The sequence below is a fragment of the Podarcis cretensis genome (assembly GCF_951804945.1).
Source record: "Podarcis cretensis genome assembly, chromosome: 17".
In the NCBI taxonomy this organism is placed as follows: domain Eukaryota; kingdom Metazoa; phylum Chordata; class Lepidosauria; order Squamata; family Lacertidae; genus Podarcis; species Podarcis cretensis.
The window spans coordinates 3,741,518-3,763,019 of record NC_137187.1 but is presented as its reverse complement, the minus strand read 5'-3'; the positions used below and the strand labels follow the sequence as shown (position 1 = coordinate 3,763,019).

Here is a 21,502-nt window from a genome sequence, read left to right as displayed (position 1 = left end):
CAGACCATCTGCTGAATGTTGGCATGTGGATAGCACTGTGAACAGGGATAGCAAACAGCAGCACAAGCAACTTTGCAGGCACCTTTCGTCCCAAACCCACCTGTACCTGCCTCACAAATATATGAAGCCAGGTGACCCATGTTTGTCTGCATGATTTGAAATTAAACCACAGGGGAAAGAATGTATGATGCACTTTCCTAATGGTGATAGAAAGGCCCTGTGGTGAGGGAGGGAATAGTCCAGCCTCAGGCTCTGAGGTGTTCTTCTGTATCTTTATTTTCTCTTTTGGGGCCCACCAATTTGCTATAGAAAGAGATTCAGCTGAGCCATTATTGGTCTTTTAAACCTCAATGCATTTTACTGTTATCTTGTTTGAAAAGGTGGCCACACTTGAGCACTGTGTATTAAAAGCCAGGGTAAGTCCCGGGGAAATTTCTTTTATCATTTGACTGATGTAGAATTAAATATCTTTGCAAAATTGGAATTGCTGCTGTAACCCATGCTGACCATTTTTCAAAATTCAGAGATCTTTTTCCTGACTTGCAACAATAGCAAATTCATTCCATAACCCTGTCCGTTTTTTCCCTTTTAAATCATCTTGACTGGTGGGGGTTTTTTTACAGGTGCATTATGCAACATTTAACAGGCACAGTAACAGTGCATTAGTGGTGGATTTATACTGGATCGTCCACACATTGTTCCATTTTATTAGTGTGATGCTTCCCTATTGTTCTATTATTGCTTTCTGGAGCGGCACGCTTGCCCTATAGATACACCCACACACCGGAACATGTGTGCTATAAAAAGTTGCAGGATTTCAGCAGGAGGTTTTGGACACACATCTATTGGAAATAAAGCCATGTGTGTCCACCTTGAAACTATTGCATGCACAAATAGTATTGAAAGTGGGATCGGGTATGGCTGCCCCATCATGAGCATAAATGAGCCAAAAGTGTGACGCGGCAGCTAAAAAAGCCAATGCAATTCTGGGCTGCATCAATAGGAGTATTGCATCTAGATCAAGGGAAGTAATAGTGCCACTGTATTCTGCTCTGGTCAGACCTCACCTGGAGTACTGTGTCCAGTTCTGGGCACCACAGTTCAAGAAGGACACTGACAAACTGGAACGTGTCCAGAGGAGGGCAACCAAAATGGTCAAAGGCCTGGAAACGATGCCTTATGAGGAACGGCTAAGGGAGCTGGGCATGTTTAGCCTGGAGAAGAGGAGGTTAAGGGGTGATATGATAGCCATGTTCAAATATATAAAAGGATGTCACATAGAGGAGGGAGAAAGGTTGTTTTCTCCTGCTCCAGAGAAGCGGACACGGAGCAATGGATCCAAACTACAAGAAAGAAGATTCCACCTAAACATTAGGAAGAACTTCCTGACAGTAAGAGCTGTTTGACAGTGGAATTTGCTGCCAAGGAGTGTGGTGGAGTCTCCTTCTTTGGAGATCTTTAAGCAGAGGCTTGACAACCATATGTCAGGAGTGCTCTGATGGTGTTTCCTGCTTGGCAGGGGGTTGGACTCGATGGCCCTTGTGGTCTCTTCCAACTCTAGGATTCTAGGATTCTATGATCATCATGAATGCACCATAAAAAGGCACATCTTGAGGGGCCCTTAATTTGCAGCACCATTTGCAGCCAGAGTTGAAATAAGAGATTTAATGGAATCAGTCAATGAAAGAAAAGGTGGAATGTAAGGGGACTGCCAGTTTGCAAAACCTCCTTCTAGTGGATGTCTGCCCCTTTCTGTCTTGTACTAACTAATCTGAGGTTCTATTTAATAAAGTGCCTATGAAAACATTAAAACCTATGGCAGCTTTGTGCTTTAATGGTACTCGTGAACAGTGATGAACATGAATTACACGGTCTGCCCGCATTTCCTTATTGATATGAAAACATTTCCTGGAATACCATGTTTTTCTGTTATTTCATACCAGTCTGTTCTGCCCACATTGCTTGACCTGATATATTGGGACAGGGCTAATCTAAGCACTTTATGTGAGCTGCCTTCAAAATGAACTTGGAAACTACAACTGGTTCAAAATGCAGCTGCTGGATTGTTGAATGGGGCAGGTTGCAGGGGTCATATTATGCCAATTTTAATACTTCATTGGCTCTCAGTTGGTTTCTGAGCCCAGTTCAAAGTGCTGGCGTTAAACTTCTTAAACTGGATATGAGTAGGACTGCTTTTTCTCACATAAACCCATTCCTTAGAAGCTCTTATCTGGATCCCCTCACGATGTGAATTATAATATAACCCATAATAGCTCCTAACTTTCAAAAGTTGGTTTCAGACACCCCACCCCACTTCCCTGTTTGTGTTCAGACACTAGTTTTACTTTTCCAAAAAGATTCCAGGATTCCCTTGAGTTTTGATGGGATCTTTGGCTAGGTGTTTCTCTGATCTGTGTTTTTGTATTGCTACAGACACTATTTTTTTTTTTTGGTTATATATGAAATAGCAACACACACAAACATAATTAATAACACAGATATATTATGCATCCATTAACACATATAAATAAATGATTTGTTAGCTGCCAAACACACACAATATCCCAGGAATTTTTCCTATCTGCCTGAGGGCTTCTCTTACATGGCAACCTTTTATGATGGGAGTGGTTAACTCTCACCTAGGGCCAGTACAAGACTAGTAACAGATTGTGCTGTATATTATTGAAAGCTGAAACTATTCTGGTGCTTTTAATAAGAGGGAATTATGGTCCTATAGATACACCAAATAGAAGTCACTCAGGTGTGCTGCCCTGGGTTATTTTTCTCCTCCTCGTCGTCGTTTTTCAAATGTGTTATCAGGTTAGTTTTGCTTCTGAAATAATATTCTGAGGTAATATTCTGAGGTAATATTCTGAGCTAAATTGCACCTCCCCGCCTTCAAGCCACGATGGGAAGACCCACTCCCCTCATTCCCACCCCTCCCGGGGACATTCCACCCCACGGCTTTCGTGAAGCGAAATCCTCCCGTTTGTTGCCACGGAAACTGTCGCCCAAAACCCAACTCCCTCCCCCATGGCCTCATTCCCATTCCCTCCATTTCTTCCATCGCGCGGGGCGCTGTGGGTTCTCCCCCCTCCCTCCTTTCCTTCCCCGCCCGGCAGCCAATACGAAGCCTGTTGCTAAGCCTCCTGCTCATTTGAATCAGCCAATCGCAGTCCCCGTCCCTGTCCTCTCCTTATAAGGGGAGCAAAAAGCGCTGCGTCTCCGTCTTTCAACCACACGAGCTCCCTGAGCTCCCGATTAGAGCGCGGGAAAAGGGAGGGAGGAGGAAAACAACGACACAAAACACACACACAACACAACACAAAACACACACACAACGCAACACACAAAATACCGTCTTCTCCCGCCCCGCCCCCCCCCCGCGGTTTGCCTCGCGCGGACAAGCGAATTAGCCCCGCCCCGTATTAATATATTGGCCTGGGGCGGAGTTCTGAGGGAATAAAATGTGCGAAGCCGGGAATTATTCTGGAACTGGGTGTGGACAAGACGGGAGGGAGGCGGGCTGCGAGCGAAGGCAGCTGGAGTGGAAAATTCCAGTCAGGGGAAAGCAGGAGTGGGAGGGAACCTGTGCGAGTCTCCGGCTCCAGACTAATAGCTCCTCGCCATCTTGTTCGCGCTCGAGCTGCGTTTTCTTTCCCGAGCGAGATCCTTCGGTGCTTCAGTACCATAAAGGTCGTGGTAATAAATGCCACGAGGAGGAAAGACAAAAGACCCTCGATCCTCGCTATAGAAGGAACGCGGGTGTGGGCTCGCGTGTCCATGAGAATGTTGTTCTTTAGTCGTGTCCGCCTCTTGGTGACCCCCTGGACCAGAGCACGCCAGGCACTCCTGTCTTCCACTGCCTCCCGCAGTTTGGTCAAACTCATGCTGGTAGCTTTGAGAACACTGTCCCACCATCTCATCCTCTGTCGTCCCCTTCTCCTTGTGCCCTCCATCTTTCCCAACATCAGGGTCTTTTCCAGGGAGTCTTCTCTTCTCATGAGGCGGCCAAAGTCTTGGAGCCTCAGCTTCAGGATCTGTCCTTCCAGTGAGCACTCAGGGCCGATTTCCTTAAGAATGGAGAGGTTTGATCTTCTTGCAATCCATGGGACTCTCAAGAGTCTCCTCCAGCACCAGAATTCAAAAGCATCAATTCTTTGGCGATCAGCCTTCTTTATGGTCCAGCTCTCACTTCCATACATCACTACAATGGTACCTCGGGTTACATACGCTTCAGGTTACAGACTCTGCTAACCCAGAAATAGTGCTTCAGGTTAAGAACTTTGCTTCAGGATGAGAACAGAAATTGTGCTCCGGCGACGCGGCAGCAGCAGGAGGCCCCATTAGCTAAAGTGGTGCTTCAGGTTAAGAACAGTTTCAGGTTAAGAACAGACCTCCGGAACAAATTAAGTACTTAACCCGAGGTACCACTGTACTGGGAAAACCATAGTAACTATACGGACCTTTGTTGGCAAGGTGATATCTCTGTTTTTAATACGCCTAAACTGGGGGGAGGTGGAATAGGTGTTAATGGGAAGGTTTGACAGGAACTCAATTCTTAACATGCTGTTTTCTTGATTTCTTCTTCCAGTATTCAGAAGGATCTTGTTTATGTGTAGTGGAGCGTTCAGCTACACAGGAAGTATGAAGTGTTCTACCCTGGAAACACAGGCTTGCTGTTTCAACTAACAGCAGGATGGCTGCTCTGAAGTGTCACCCGCTGCCCCCCAAGTAATGGCACAGGGTAGCAGCCGCGATCTCTGCAATTTAGGAACCTAGAAACACATTGGAAAAAATCAGTCCATACAAATTTGATAAAGCTTGCTTCTACACACATACACACACAGGCCATTACTGTAGGCACTTGTCCCAACTTTTGCTACCCAGCTCTTATTCAAAGCGCAAAACATAAAAGATTCCACAGAATTTGCCTGTTCTGCATTTCAAAGCCTATTGAACGTAAGCACTTTTTTGTTTTGTTAAAAATACACATATCTCACCATCCCATTATTATATTTGTATTTTAAATACTGTTAAAGGCCCCTATTTAAATGAAGTGCTCAGCATCTCATGATGGCTCCCATTGTACTATTACCCAGCCCTATGAGTGTTTTCTGCAGCGATCAATCAAGCTAGAAGACCAATTGGAGAATTTACAAAGAATGAATATGTTTTAACCTATTATTTGTGGCAACTTTTTACGTGCAAGAATAAATGGGATTTATTTATTTTGAAGGCTTATATCCTGCTTTTTATTCCTGGGAGGTTCTCAAGTCAACTGACAAAAGATTCCCACAATAAAAATTAGCATGCTATTCTAAGGTAATTGCCTCACAGTATTTGGCTTTAATTGTGAGGGCACCGATAGAAAAGCTAGTTGACAGGGCTGTGGGACCACATGCTCTGGATCCTGTTTTGAAGAGGAGCAGCTCATGGAGTTATGAATGAAGGCAAGAATAAAACTGGTTGTGGGTTGAACATTTTTAAAGCAATGGATATAATTTTGGATTTATGTTATCAAATATCAATTGGATATATTTTTTCTGTGGCTTTCCTGATAAAAGGACTTTTTTACTTGATTTTTACCAAAGGCCAAGGTAGTTCCAGATACTGAGTGTTTCCCAAGAAGATGGAAAAAGCAGCTGGACCAGCAGAGGAGCAATGAGAGAAATTTTCTACACAGCTCCTGTTCCCCAGTTGCTGATGGAAGAAGAGGAGCTATCCAGGAGCAGAGAAACTAACTTCTAGCTGTCAACTGAGGAAAGCTCTAGTACTTTGGATATGTGGCACCAGCCTTTGAAGGCATTTCCAGGGTAGGAGATAGGTACTAGGATCATAGCTGAGGATATGAATCTCATCATGGTCAGATCGGTTCCTGTTGAGGTTTACAGATCCAGCACCTACTTTCTTCTGCAGGAGTGATTGGAAATATTAGAATGCTCTTGGCCATCATTGTGTTCCCAGCAGAGTTTTTCTGAGCGACCCTGGTTCATCTTTATTGTGAGCCAGCAGATGCTGCAGATACAGATCTAGGAGAGCACAACTGGTTCAGTTGCACTGGGCGCAGAGCTTCTGGAGTGGCACAGCAGGCATCACAACTATAAAGTCCAATGGAAGGCGAGAGGCAGGGGGCACTGGATTTTGGTGTTGCACAGGACACTACTGAAATTGGAGCCGCCAAGGTCTGCAACTAGAAGGTGTTAAGGAACCCTCAGAGCTCTACCAGACAGCTCTCTTTCTATATCTCAAGACAAAACTGTTCCAAGTCATCAAAGTTGTTTGAAGGAAGCATATGTGTGGTTGCTGTTAGACCCACTATTTGCCACTTCTTGGGTAAAGTGCTTTGAGTGAGTGATGGCTGTACCAACTTCATTACGTCTTGGATGAGACAATTATCAGGATCCATTTCAGTTGGACTTTAGGCCTACATTTGATGCAGCAACTGTCTTGGCCATCCTGATAGATGGTCTACACCAGAAAACAGAAGAAGCAGGACCTTGTTGATTCTGCTGGACCTCCTAGTCGTCGTCGATATCAGCAATTGTGTTTATCTGGATACGCTCTCTTAAGTTGGGAATTGTGCACATTGCATTGTGGCGGTTTTATTCCATTCTGGAAGACCAGCTTTGTTTAAAAACATATATTCCTTTTTCAGAATAGGAATACTTATGACAAGCTGTGTCTTGATTAATCCTCTGCTTGTGGCACATGCTACACACAAATGGGGGTAGTTGAATACAGAAGACTGGAAACTGCATTATTTCAGCTTCACAACTCTTGGGTTTCTGTGTTGAAACTTCCACTTTTCTAGCTAAAAAAAAAATAAAATAGTATTTAGGCCCAATGAACATAATGATCCAATTGGCAGAAATAACAGGAAAGAGTCAAAAGGATTTGTTACATTCTCTCAAGTGAAGAAGCCAGTAATGACACAGATAGAAGAAAGGCTTGTGCCTTGCCTCCTTAATACCAAACTGAGCAGCCATGTTGTTACCACAAAGTGTGTGCTGTGAGGGGCCAGATGTGCTCAACAAGTGGACTACTTATGCTTCCTTAGGAAGCATGTCATGCTGCAAGACATTTGGACCAATTAAATAATGGAATGTGCCCTATTTCACAACAGAAGCCAATCCATATTTGTCTTTCAGTCTTGAGATATTGGAAGATGCAGAAGGAAGAACAGAAATATTCATTGGGGGAGGGGGTGTTAATCAATGCCACTTAATTCCAAGGAGCGATTTGCCTACTTACTGTTCTCTTCCCATAGCACTGGATTTTGCCAGACTCTGGTATGAAAACACAATGGGGAGTCCAAACCAACTGACCAGTAGCGGAGGACTTGATAGTATGACTCAGTTGTGTGATATAGGCAGGTAGCCCCATCTGTGCTATGGAGATATGATAGAAGAGGGCAAGGCTTGAAATAGGGAAAGCAAAAAAAAAAAAAAAGGGGGGGGTGTTCTTTTGCACAGTAAAGTGTGCACACCTACTTGGGCAGCCAATTTCAGAAGGTGGTGCAGGGGGAAGCACTGCTTGACTTCCTGACATCTTTGTCCTCCATACAAATGAAACTACTGAGTGAGGTCATCCTCAGGGAAGTTGAAATTAGTTGTATCTATATGCAGATGACAGCTCTATTTCTCTTTTTCACCGAACTCATATTAATTGATGATGGTGATAAACCAGGACTAGATGGGTTCAGTAATTAACTGGATGAAGGCAAAGAGCATAAAGCTCAGCCTAGACAAGACAGGATGGAGATGATTCATCTCCCCATGTTTCTTATGTTTACCCTGTGCTGGAGTGCAACCCCTCTGAAGAGGGATTGCCTACGAATCCATCGTTGCCACCTAAGGTATAGTTTGCCTCTGTGGTAGTGAGCATGTTTTACCAGTTTAGACTGGTGCACCAGCCGCAACTGTATCTAGACAGATACCTTGGTCTCTGTGATCTATGTCTTGGTAACTTCCAAATTATACTATAGTGGTAGCTCTGGTTACAAATGCTTCAGGTTACAAACACTTTGGGTTACAAACTCAGCTAACCCAGAAGTAGTACCTCGAGTTGAGAACTTTCCCCCAGGATGAGAAAGGAAATCGCATGGCGGCGGCGAGGCAGCAGTGGGAGGCCCCATTAGCTATAGTGGTGCTTCAGGTTAAGAACGGTTTCGGGTTAAGAACGGACCTCCGGAATGAATTAAGCTCGTAACCCGAGGTACCACTGTACTGTAATGCAATGTATATAGGGATGCCTTTCAAGGCAGTTCAGAAGCTTCCATTAGTTCAAAGTACAACTGTGAGTCTATTAACTGAATCCAGGCATTGTGATCCCATTACTCCTATGCTTCACCAACTTAGCTGGCTTTCAGTCTGGTCTGGGCTCAGTTCAGTGTGTGGATTTTGACCTTTAAAAGCCTTTATGGCTTGAGACCAGGATGCCTGAAAGACGGCCGGTCTCCACTTGTGCCTGCTCGTCCACCCATACAATGAGATCTTCAGGAGAGGCCTTTCTTTGGGTTCCCCTCCATCTGAGGAATGACAGGCGGCTTCAGGGGAAAGGTTGCTGACTATCTGATGGTGGCCTCTCAACTGGGGTATGCTCTCCACATGGTGGCTTACATGGCACCTACCTTGATGTCATTTTGGCACTGGGAAAGGCCTTTTCCTTTCCCCAGGCGTTTTCACTCTTTGTGTTTTGTTTCTTTGCTGTTGGTGTTTGCTTTTAATTCTGCTGACTGCTTTTATACTAGTGTTTTAATGCTTTTGTTTTGTCGTAAAGTCTTGTAAGCCACCTTGATAACCTGTTAAAGGGAAGGTTTTCAATAAATAAAATGTGTCTGTGAAGATAACCCTGAGTCAGTACATCAGTGATTCAGAGGGAATTCACTCTAGTTCAGGGAGATTTTCTTAGGCAAAATGTGATTCTTGTGAACAGAATGAGTGAAGAAGTGTGTTATATGGTGTTCGCAAAGGGGGAACACTGGAAGAGGACAGGTGATCACGTAAGCAGGGGGTTAATGTTTCCTTAAAATATAATTGCCCAGTTCAAGTTTACAGGCAGGGGACTGGGGGGGGGAGACTTGGTAAAACACCCCCATTCCTTTTCTCTGGATGCCTTAGTTTGTTCCAAGTAGTGCAAGTCTTGGGACTGGTTCTCACATGCATGTAGCTGATTTTTCACAGGTGAATGAATTGGGATAGGGAAGGTGACTAACATGGCTTGGTAACCCCTTGTCAAGTTTCTATCAAGGGGGAATGAAAAAGGATGAATCCGCCCTGTGCCAAATGGTATGGAATCTGGAGAGGATTCTCCAGACCACTCTGGACATGGGCAGAGAGCCACAGAAAGATACGCACCACCCCCTGTGCTCAGCATGGCCTAGGCTGAACGATACCGTTTTTACTCCAGAATTCACTGGAATGCGAGGAGTCCTGGGTATAACCTGGAGATGTTTCCACCGCAACAGGAACCCCGGGGTTCTGGATCGGATTCCAACTGTGGGGCACAACCCGGTTCCTGCTTTCTGCCACAGTCGGGGGTGGTTAAAGGCAGCTATCTCAAGCCTTGCAACTACGCAGACAGCAGATCACTTGCAGCCGTGCCTGACGCAACGGAGCCAGCAGCTGGCGATTTAGGTGCTAGTTATTCTGGCTCCGTTAACACGGGGTAGTACAAAGGGCACGCGCGGTCTTGCGAAGAGAGGAGAGCGCGACTCGAACAAAGGAGCCGGAGACAAAGCGCGGAAGGGAAGCTTCCCCAAGGGCATAGCTCTGGCTGGGGTTCCCGGCCTCCAGGACCACGCAAGCTCCCCTAACCCTCCTTCCGCAGTGAATGGTTTTGTTTTCTTTTGTTTCGCAAAGCGCAGCGTCCCCTCTTGCCGGGCCATTTATATTCCTCCTCCTCCTCCTCCTCCTCCTCCTCCTCCTCCTGCTGGGCAGCCTGCTTGCGCCTTCGCTCTTCCATCCAGCCCTCCCTCCTTCCCGCTCATCCCTCCCCGCCTCCCCTCCCTTTGCGCAGGTCCCTCCCTCGCCGCCGAGCGCCGTATAAATCCCTTTTTCTGGCACAGCCTCATCGCGGCAGCGGAGAACCCTGTGGCTGTGGCGCCGGGGCGAGCCGAGCAGTGCCCGTCGGCTTCCCGAGAGCTTCACCCGAGCTGGTCCCTCCGGCCAAGCGCCTCTCCCGCGCCCCCTCGCTCTTTCTCGCCTTGCGCCTTTCGTTTTCTTTCGCTCCCGCTTTCCAGGATGTCGGAGAAGCCCGCCGAGGAGGCTCCGGTGGAGCTGGGGGCCAAGGTGAGGACCAAGCTGGGATGAAGACCCCGGGGCGAGGGCGCCCGATGCTCGATTGCAACGAAGCAGGCGGATAGGGGCTGGTGGCCGAGCTCGCCCTCGCCCCGGTGCGCTCGGGATCGATGGCAGAGAGGGCGCAAGCTGGTTGCGGGGAAAGAGTTACGGAGGGAAGAGAAGACTCGAGGAGGGTGGCGTGCGTGCGCCTTGCTCCCCGCGCCCCCGCGCCCGCCTTTATTCCTGCTCCCCTTGCAAACGAGCTGTCGGCTGGGATTCGGGTCAGGAAAAGAAAGCGCACGCCCTTAGACGGGCAGAGAGCGGCGTGCGGGCATTGCGCTCTCGTGCCCGTCACCTTCGCGGCCAACACGGTGCGCTTGGCTGGCTGGCTGGGGCGCCTTTGCTTTCTGCCCAAAGTCTCTCGGGTTGGTGAGAACCGGGAAAGAATGCACGTGTCAGTTGGGTGCCCCTAGCTGTGCCAAAGGCGGAGAGCTTTTCTTTTCGTCCTAGTGCCATTAATCATTATGGAGACCGGGCGGGGAGGAGGGGGCGGTCACCTTTCAAACCATGCGCCCACCTGGGTTGGGTGGGTGATCCTCAGTGTTAAGAAGGGGGGGGGGGCACAGTTTTAAACAAGGACGCCGAACCTCCCATCCGGCGGACTACGAAACCAGACGCCTAAACCGTTTCGCTTTATTAGGAAACAAAAACAGTGAAGCGGAGACGCGCAGCACAAAGCCAGGAAAAGATGGAAGGCAATGAAAGAGCGCGCGCGCGCCGGGATGTGCGTGCGCCTGCCTGCCTGCCTGCCTGCCTGCCTGCTTGCCAACATATGGGTCGTTTCCCCCGCAACCATGTTTCTTGTCTGCGAAGGCATCGGACCTTATGTCTTCGCTTGCTTTGGCGTGCCTGACTTTGTTTTGTGTCCATGTGCGCGCAAACCGCGGAGACACGTGTTATCTCCGCGTCGTGGGAACTGTAGCTTGGGTCTTGCAAGAAGGCTGCCTGCTGCGGGTGAAGCGGGAAAGTAGGTTGCGGGGCAAGGTCACCCCGAAGAGTAAGACAACACAACCCTCCAGAAGCCACGTGACTCCCTAAGGGGGGGGGCGGTTAGCGCCGCGTGGGATTTGCTCCTGGTATATTTACGAATGCAATTGAAGAGGGGGTGGGGAGAGAAGGGAAAGATTAAACTAGGGAGGCAGTAGGAATTCAGTGCCGCCATGCCATTAATAGGTCTCCGTCCAGCTTCTTCGCTCCCTTGTAGCAGAATGGAAGCAGGAACGTGTAAAGCTGCAATCCTACGCACGTGTACCTGGCAGTAATTCTGAGTAAACATGCAATTTCACTGCAGGGCATACCAGGGCATAGGATTCTCTGGCCTGCCAGAAAAGAGGGAGAAAAAGATAAAAAGGAAAGGCAAACAGTACTCGAATTGTGTTCCAGGGCTTGGGGCTTGCACAATATTTTTTTGCTAGGTAGGCAGTCGCCTCTCCTGCACTGTAGGGATAGTAATTGATTAAAACAACCTTAAGGGCAGCCAGGGACATGGGCATAAATCAAAGTTACATGCTGCTCAGACTTGCTTCTACAGTACTGTACATCTCTTTCTCGATTTGCATGAGAAAGCTAAAGATAGTCAGTTCCGCAGCTTTGAAAATAGTCTTCCACACAAGACAGGACAGCCTTTCCCCAGATTTTAGTTAATGTACAAACCCAGGAATCTAATTGTATGCAATCTTTGCAGAAGCAAAGCCTTGGGGCACATTGTTCCGAGGTTCACCTTATTTTTGGTAGCAGTGGTTGGATCACAACACTTCAGTCAGTTTCGTTGTTGTTTTACATCATACAAATTAGGTCCCCCGTGAGATTGTCAGTGATGGGTCTTGCATACTACATCACTTATGGAAGGTTTTATGGGCTATTGTCATGACATGACATTTCTAAGAACACAACCCTTCCAGCTGCAAGTTCAGAAAATGACCAGCGGGAGGAAAATCGGTCTGTTTTTATAAGAGAAATCCCAGAACCCCTGTCAGTTACTATTCATTATGCCCCAGGCTTTGGGAGTGGCCATGGAAAATGTTTGCCGTTTGTCTGTGTAAGAAAGGAAGAAGCTACTTTTGATTCTGAATGCATAGAAAAATGGTTCTGGTTAGAGGATTAGCTATGGAAATCTCAGATGCTGATTTGACCCTGAAATGATCAATCTGGGTTAGACTACCTCATATCTAGGCCAGTGTTCCATCTTTGCCAGTAGCAGGTTTTAGAAGCCTCATGCCTGAGTTTTGAAAGCGTATTATGCCCTCTAGTGGAACATTTATGGGATCATCTGTCCTATATGGCAACCTTTCTTACCATGGATGCCTCTTTTACAAAGGCTTACCTCTCTCACACCATCTAATTAAGGTTTTTCTACTTTGTAGTCCTGCACAAAGGTGAAGTTGTTTTAGTGCATAGCTGGGTTTTCACCGGAACTGGTGCAAGGGCCCAGTGTTGGCACAAATCAAAAAGTGTGCAAAAAGGTGCACATTTCCATCCACCCTATAAAACCCTTTACGGAGAGCAAAATAAAAATTCTAGAGTAACCCTGGGATATGTTCCCTGCCTTATGTCCTATTGTCTTTGCCCATTCTTCTTTCTCAGAGGGCGGTGCATGTTTAGCAATCCTATTTTAAACCTCGTATTTAAGTTTCTTGCTTGTTATGTGCATAAATAACTAAATGGATGATGTTTCAGTATGTTAAATTGCACATTCCCCCCGTGTGTTTGTGTGTTTTAAAGAAAGCAGCTTAGTGTAGTATAGTAATTAAGGCCCCAGGTTCTTATCTCATTTCACCCAAGAACAAAACCACTCTTCTCTCAGATACAACTCTTCAGCCACAACATGCAGATAATATCGGCTTATCCTATCTTACAAGGCTCTGTCAGAAGAATTTTGGAGATAAATATGAAATATCGGAACACATAGAGGGAACAGACTGCATAAACATACTGCTGTTCTTACCTATAAACAGTCAATAGCCAAGCAGAAACAACCACACCATCTGCTATCTATTTCAGAGAGTTACTTATTTGCTGTAAATCTGGACACCTCTTGAGATATCATAGCCAAATTTTGCATGTTGGTTCCTGAGATAAAGGAGCAGGTTTTCACCTGTGTTTGGATACAGTTGGACACCATTTGGAATCAAGATGATGAACAGAACCGTAACTGCACTGCTTTAAAAGCTGTGCTGATTCTCTGGGTTTCTTAGCACTCAGGAGCAACACCAGATAGGAGGTTGCTGATAGATGTATTAATAACTAAAGTCAAATAAGTTGTTGCCCATGAAAGTCAGGTCTACATCATAAGTGCAGTGACCAGCAGTGTAGACATTTCTGATTAGACATCTCCTGCTGGTCTCTGTAAACGGCAGGGTGAATCGGGTGTTGAATTTAAATCCCAATCAGTCTCAGCCGGCATGGGCAATTGTTCAGGGGATGGTGAGAATTGCAGTGCAACACCATATGCGATGGGACGGCTTCCCCAGAAGTTTTAAAAAACAAAAAAACAAAACAAGGGTTCCTTTTTAGAAAGAGCTAAATTTTTAACTTCCAAAAATGCTCTCTGAAGGATCTTAATGATGTTCATAGTGGCATATAAACAAACAACAACAAACCACGGGCACAGGCAGCCCTAAAACGAGGCGCTGTGAGGTGGCTGACAGATTTCATGCGTAATAATAATAGACTTGGAAGTAATTTTGTGCAAGCTCCAGTGGAATGAATGGGAGCCGCGTAGCAGCAGGCTGGCAGATTGTGACACATGTTGATTAGTGGGAGGAAGCGCCCATTTGGGTGATCAGTCTTGGGCACCAAAACATCATGGGCCACAGTTAAATCACACCACGACCACCGAATGTTGGCAAGCCTTCAGCTGGTCTTCCACCGCGAGGCTTCTATAGCTTGAAAAACGTTGCCTAGGTTTCCCTATTTGTCACAGTGACAAGGCTCTTAATCTCAGTGATACACTGCGGGCAATTCTAAAAGCAACCTTTCCTTTTTGAAACGCTTAAACATGTTGCCTTTGGTATTCAGCTATCTGCTCTCCTATTGCCGGTAATTGAGCCACGCCCTCCTCTTCACCAATTTCATTATTTCTGTCTTATTACGCAGTTCCTGCTTCTTCATATTAGCCCTTCTTTACAGCCCCTCTAGTATTAAGCACACGTATTTCTCTTCCTGTCTTCCAGGACCTGAAAGAAAAGAAGGAGAAGCATGAGGAGAAACCTGTCCGCAAAGAAAAGAAGGAGATAATAGAGGTAACTGGGCAGATATTTGGTCAGGCATAGGCAAACTTGGCCCTCCAGATGTTTTGGGACTACAACTCCTATCATCCTTGACCACTGGTCCTGTTAGCTAGGGATGATGGGAGTTGTAGTCCCTTGCCTTAAGCCTGTATTTGGTTGAGAGGTGGGAGAGCATTGCAAGGAAGACAGCAAAGTGAGGGTGTGTACAGGCAAACACTTAAAAAAAGAGCCACCAGGGTTTTGGTTTTGCCTCTTCTGACTCTTCACATAGTTGCCTCAGCCATGAGTGCTGGTTTCCTCTTCCCATTTATCTTGCTCCACCCATGATGGTCTTGTTTATAGCACCATTTGTACAGCTATAATTGAAAAGATCCTATGGTGCCTGACGTTTTTAAAGATTTATTCATTTTTTTAACCTGCAAAATGCTTCTGGGGAGAGAGGGGAGGCTTTTTCATGATGCCCAAAGTGCCAAACTGAGCAGTTCTCTGCACATGTGCTTTTTTTTATGTCCATATAGACTTTTCCTAAGGAAAACTGGAAAAATTAGTACCATCTAGAGGCAACAGATTATCTAGGGGTGCAGGCTGGGGCAAAGCAGAATAGGCAAAGGAGTGCCCATCAGAATATACGGTTGGATTGAACGATTTCCAAGTTCTGCCACTTTGGGGCTCCAACTTGCAGGGATAGGAAAGGGGAACAGGAACTGCTTTTTTTCCTCTCCTGCTCCATCAAATCAGCGGAAGAGGAAAGGGCTATCTATTTGCTGCACCAGGTTATCAACCCTGCTCCCTGAAGACTGTGGACAACTCTGTGGTGGGCAGAAATGCCAACAAGTGTAGCTTTTCTTGTGATGGAGAACTGCCGGGAAACTGTGTCCGCTGAGCGAGGAGGGTCACTTAATTGGGGGGGGGGGGAGGAATCTGCCATGCAGCAGGGGAAAGGTAGGAAGGAAAGGTGGCAATCTTAGCTGCCCTGGAGAATTAGAATGTGTGGCAAGCAGGCAGTGCTGCAGTCTACCACTGCGTCCTGCTCCTTAGACAGGTATCCTGAGACCTAGTGGAGAGGTTCAGGTGTTAAGAATTACAAAGTAGGGTTCATGCTGACTTCTCTAGGATGCAAAAATACCTCTCGTGGAGGGCGGCAGGGAGAGCAAGAACCAGAGGCAGTTTTAGGGTAGTTCGGCCGCCCTGGGTGCCATGCTGCCGGGGTGCCACAACAGTGCTGTGGAATGTGTCGTGAGAGGTACGGGAGCGCCAAATTTTAGCGTCGCCCAGGGCGCTGCTGAAATTTGAAAGCCCAAAGTGTGCCACTGCAGTGAGTGGGTGGCTGTATACAGTGGCGTAGCGTGGGGGGTGCAGGGGGGGCCAGGCGCAACATCTGGGGGTTAGGGTTATCGGGCGCAAATCCACGGGTTAGGGGGCGCAAATCCACGGGTTAGGGGGCGCAAATTACTTGCCTTGCCCCGGGTGCTGACAACCCACGCTACGCCACTGGCTGTATATTCAGTCCCAAGATGATGAGCTGGGTTTGCATGACTGCAAGAGTTTCTTGTGCTCTCAGCATCAATCACAATGAGATGAGATGAAGAAGTCCCTAAATGAAAAAAAATAAGTCTTAATGTGGAATTGTGGTTTCTTTAGTACAGGGGTCAGCGAACGTTTTCAGCAGGGGGCCACTCCACTGTCCCTCAGACCCTGTGGGGGGCCAGACTATATTTTTTTTTGGGGGGGGGATGAATGAATTCCTGTGCCCCACAAATAACCCAGAGATGGATTTTAAATAAAAGCACATATTCTACTCATGTAAAAACACGTTTCCCGGACTGTCCGTGGGCTGGATTTAGAAGGCAATTGGGCCAGATCCGGCCTCCAGGCCTTAGTTTGCCTAGCCATGCTTTAGTACCTAGCTTGAGAAGACCCATGTTCCATTCAATGTTGCATTCTGTGGCCAATCAGTTGCTTCTGGGAAATAGGTACAGAAATACTTATCTTTTGCTTGCCTCTCCCCTACTTCCCACCCTCCCTCACAGAGCTAATAAGCTTCAGGAGATGGGGGTTTAGACTTGGCAAAAGGTCCAGACCCTCTCCCAGAGTACTGCTTTCCTCATCCTCAAAATAGCTCTGCAGAAAGACTAAAATCAAGGAAAATGCCAGTCACTGATCTTCTGCATCAGATCTAATTTGAAGATCACAGCTGTTGCTAGTTCTGTTCTCTGTACCTGCTGGGTGAGCACAGCCTTGGTGAGGAGAAGGCTCTCAGCTAAGAGTCCATCTCTGTTATGAGCAGATACTGCTATCTCCTGATCAGGGTCAGATTTGCTGAATGAACATCCGCACATCCCAGTATCAGCCTCTCCCATGCCCTGACAAGAACCAACGTGGAAGTTCACCCAGAGAGGAGAGCTGTGTTTTGAATAAGAGAACAGTGGCTGTGTAAGGAAAACTGGCAAGAAGCGAATATGGCCAGAAATGAAGCAGAATTCTCGTCATCCTCTGTAAAGAACAGAGACGCAGAGAAAAGTGTAAAGGGGACAGTGCAGGAGTTGCTTAAGCCACAACGAGCTCCTCTGAAGAGGAGTAGGGTATCAGTGTGACAGGAAATGAAATAAATATAAATTGAGCAGATTTGTTGGGCTCTGGAAAGCGGAATTTAAGAGGGGGATGAGCTTTTGGGAAGGTGGAATACATGCCCGAGACACTGACAAAACTGCTGCCTTCTGTGGGTTTGCATTATACAGGACGATGAGAATGGAGCCGAGGAAGAGGACGAGGAGGAAGATGCAAATCCTGAGGATGTGGATGACGACGAGGATGAGGATGAAGGTGAGAGTGAGCAAATCGCTTGTGAGCTGTGCTATAAATGAATGCTGCCTTCCGTGGCTGGTTGAGTGATCTAACGTGTATTCCCCCCCTCCCCTCCTCAATTCCAAGACGATGAGAACGAACAGGAGCCAGATTCACATGCAGTGAAGCGGTCTGCGGAGAAGAAGCAGGAAGAGGTTAGTAGAAACGATGCCAAAGATGGCAGGAGTGGAGAGAGTTCTGTTCCGCCAAAGAACTAAGGGGACGTATGAGGAACAAGTCCACCCCAAGGCACTTGGCTTCCAAAGGCACAGAACAAGATGGTGCCCCCACCCAGTTCCAAGTACACAACCCAGCTGGATTGATAGATGACCCCGAACAACGTGTGACTCTCATCTTGTGCCAGGGTTCAGCTGTGGGGGGGGGGTGTCCACGTGTAAATGCATAAAGGCAGGAAACCTCCCCCCCGAACAACCCCACCCCCAAGGTGGAGGGCTGCTTATCCTGTAGCGTGAGAGCTCTGGCCATGTCTCAAAGCTGGTTAAGCTCACGATTGCAGCTGTGGGGTGGGGTGAATAAATACAGTGGTACCTTGGGTTAAGTACTTAATTTGTTCCGGAGGTCTGTTCTTAACCTGAAACTGTACTTAACCTGAAGCACCACTTTAGCTAATGGGGCCTCCTGCTGCTGCCGTGCCGCCGGAGCACAATTTCTGTTCTCATCCTGAAGCAAAGTTTTTAACCCGAGGTAATATTTCTGGGTTAGCGGAGTCTGTAGCCTGAAGCGTATGTAACCTGAAGCGTATGTAACCCGAGGTACCACTGTAAATGGAGAACGGGTTTCCTCTTCTCTCCATTTATATGTTTATTTATTAAATCTGCATGCTTTTGAAAATCGCAAGGCGGTTCACAACACAAAAATGCAAAATGAGAAGACAAAATGCACCATAAAACTAAAACATACCAATAACACCGCCACTCCCACGGATGGATTTAAAAGGCCGTAAATGGTCAATCAGCCCAAGACCTGGCTGAAAAGGAACACTTTCACCTGGCGCCTAAATATAACGAATGCGCCAGGCGAGCTTCCCTGGGGAGAGAATCCCACAAATGGGGAACCGCTGTAGAAAAGGCTGTTTCTCATGTTGCCCCCCCCCCCGACTTCTCGTGGGAGAGGCCCCCAAAGCAGGGCCTCAGATGATGATTGCAGGGTCTGTGTGGGTTCATGTGGGGCGAGGCGATCCTTGAGGTGTTGTGGTCCTGAGTCCTTGAAGGCTTTTTCTAGGTCAAAGCTGGGCACTTCTTCTAAGGGCTGAGGCCTTGCCCTCCCAGCGGCTACTCACAGGTAGACGACAGAACAGCTCTAGGCAATTTGTAATGCGAAGTCGGCCATTAAGCATGTTGCGGCAAGCCAAAGGCACGGCCGTCTGTGAAACGTGAATTGCTCACTCCCATTTGGTGGAAGTGAGGTAACGGCACATCTATCATTTATTTATGTGAAGCTTTTAGACCCCACCCTTGAGCCGAGCAGGCTCCCAGAGTGGCTTGGGAAGATCGATAGCAGACTTGCAGTCTAAAAAGGCATGACATACTAGGAAAAATGATTGCCGGGGAGTGGGGTAGAGAAGCTTCCTTAGACACCGGGTCTTAAAGCTGTCATTCTTATAAAGCAGTTCTGTCTAGGCAATTTCTGGCTGTCCAGAAGAACAGCAGCCCCTCCCTGGAAGCACCCCCCCCCCGAAACCAAATTTGGGGGGCTTTGCGCTGTGCTTCAGTGCTGTTCTGCATCCTCAATTCACCTACAAATTCCCTGCACAGTTTCCTACAGATCGCATCTCTGCACCTCAGTGCTGTACACGCTGGCGTGTTAACGTGCAGAGCTGCTGGTAACGTGCAAATGTGCAAAGCTCGGGAAATACTACTGCCTCGTTCGAGTCCTTTGTGATTAGAGATAAAACAGGAGATGCCCACACTGCAGAAGATAACCTTCAGAGCTCCACATCTACTCTCAGTCCTGCGTTTATTTGCATTGCACCACATGCTAGGGTTTCGGGGCAGAAAACAGCTCAAATAGCTCAAGGTTTGACCTAGTCCACTACAGACAAGTGTGTTTCCCCTTCCCCTGCCTCTTCATTGCATACTGGAAAGAACACCACCAACATCTCCTTAACCGCAACTCCCCCATAGCTGCTGAGGTCCTCTCACAAAATCTGCAAAAACAAGTTAGAGATGAGCTTGCGGTATCCCCAAATCTGGGAGAGTTGTGTAAAGCTATTAACCAAATGAAAAACAATAAAGCCAGTGAACCTGGTGGGATACCTTCTGAAATCTTCAAAGTGGGTGGAATTGAACTTGTACAACAACTTCACAAGCATACAGTGGTAGCTCAGTTTAAGAACAGTCCGGTTTAAGAACAATATGGTTTACGAACTCAGCAAAACCGGAAGTAGTGTTCCGGTTTGAGAACTTTACCTCAGTCTAAGAACAGAATCCGAAGGGTGGAAGGGCACCGGTGGCGGGAGGCCTCGTTAGCACCTCGCTTTAAGAACGAAACGGATTAAGTTCGTAAACCAAGGTACTTGTTCGTTTGTTACATTTGTGTCCTGCCGTTCCTCCAAGAGGCTCAAGATGGCGCACGTGGTTCGTCTCTCTATTTTATCCTCACGGCAACCCTGGGTGCATGAAATAAAAGTTCCACCAGGCAGCAATGAATTTTTTAGGATTCTCAGAACTCTTGGAGACACGTGGTTTATGGCTTATGACTAAATGCATCCATGTTTTTGTTTTTGTTGTTATTGTTATTTACAGGACGAAGTGGACCCAAAGAGAAAGAAAACAGAAAACGGCTCTTCTGCTTGATCCTCTCCCTCCCCCACCCTCTTCTCCACTATTTGTCCCCCCCCCATCTTCCTCCCTCCACCTGTGCAGGCCCCCACTTCTGTGCTGTAGCCACAGAGAAGGGGTCACAAAGGCTTTCCAACAAGGACAGAGGAAGCTGAAGATGGCTCTTTCCTAGCCCCGAAATCTGTTCCATATTACAGTGCTCCCTACAGCTGCTGATTTCTCCCCCCCCCATTCGAATATCCCCAATATCCAGAAACATCGCCCCTACTTCTTCCCAATCACCCTCTCAAAATTGCTGCCTAACTGGAGATATGCTCACATGCCTCTGCTTTTTGATACATCTTCTGTAAACTTCATGTGCCCTGGACAAATTCCCGCCTCCCCCCCCCCTTCCACCTTCTTTTCTTTGGCCCCTTACAGAATTCCACAAATGCGGTGTGGAAATTTTATGGTGCTGAAATGTTAAATTGGGTCCAGAGCCTGGGATGTAAAAGGAGGCAGGGAATCTTGCAGTGATTTGTTCCTGTGCCCTGTGCCTGGTTCCCTTTCCATTGCTGGGAAAAGGCAAATATATAAATATATACATACATATATATACACAATTTAAATGTGTTTTTAAGTAAAACATAGACAAGATTTTCATTATTAATACATTTTTGTACAAATTTACAAGGCAGGCAACAAGCTGGATCTGGTCGACATTTTTTTCTTCTTCCAGAAGGCGAAGCTTGTTTTTAAATGTGTAAAGTAATAATGTGACTCAGTGTGTGTGTTCCTCATTTTGGGTTGTTTTTAAATTAAAAAAAATTAGGGACCAAATTTTGATTTCTCCCTTGTTCCTTTCAGGGTCTTTAGTTGTTTTTGTTTGTAAATTAACGCAGACCCATCTGCAGTATTTTCTATGGCACAGACATTATGAGGATGAGAAATATAAATATATATATTGTTTAGCACTGTAAATAAAAACCTTTCAAAAAGATTTCAAACAGTCCATATGTGTCTTAGGGTGTTGGTTAATTCTGACGCACATCTGCCTCTAGTGCAAGTCAGAACACTGCAGCTCACCTATCACACTTATGTAGCCAACAATATAAACTGATTTATTTATTTTAAAAAGGTAAACAATGGTCTCGTGGCTCTTGCAGTGGGTGTCCTACTCATGAAATGGAACACCACTGCTACAACATCCGGTGTTCCCAAGACTATGCAACCATTTTCACTAAAAAAAAAATGAAAAGGAGAGATGCAGCATAGTAGAGTACAGGTTCCATTTTCATGATAAAAG

The 21,502-nt window shown here is 46.7% G+C and overlaps 1 protein-coding gene and 1 long non-coding RNA gene across 2 annotated transcripts in view; both read left to right on the top strand.

Annotated features, from left to right (window-relative positions):
* LOC307206918 overlaps window positions 1-8,851 on the top strand; it is a 249,753-nt gene extending 240,902 nt beyond the window's left edge. The window contains exon 2 of the long non-coding RNA XR_013834536.1: window positions 4,595-8,851. This is a non-coding gene — a long non-coding RNA (uncharacterized lncRNA). The remainder of the gene's footprint in view (window positions 1-4,594) is intronic.
* Window positions 8,852-10,058: 1,207 nt separating this feature from the next.
* Window positions 10,059-21,196, top strand: PTMS (parathymosin). The gene is made up of 5 exons (XM_079960383.1): window positions 10,059-10,292; window positions 14,516-14,584; window positions 17,311-17,395; window positions 17,504-17,571; window positions 20,182-21,196. Exons 1-5 carry the CDS (start codon window positions 10,245-10,247, stop codon window positions 20,230-20,232), a joined length of 321 nt encoding a protein of 106 aa, XP_079816509.1. The 5' UTR covers window positions 10,059-10,244; the 3' UTR covers window positions 20,233-21,196.
* The last annotated feature ends 306 nt before the right edge of the window (window positions 21,197-21,502 follow it).

Coding starts and splice junctions, on each gene's coding strand:
- PTMS (XM_079960383.1), top strand. CDS start 10,245: ATGTCGGAGAAGCCCGCCGAGGAGGCTCCGGTGGAGCTGGGGGCCAAG. Junction 14,585..17,310: donor AAAAGAAGGAGATAATAGAG/GTAACTGGGCAG, acceptor TGCATTATACAG/GACGATGAGAATGGAGCCGA. Junction 17,396..17,503: donor CGACGAGGATGAGGATGAAG/GTGAGAGTGAGC, acceptor CTCAATTCCAAG/ACGATGAGAACGAACAGGAG.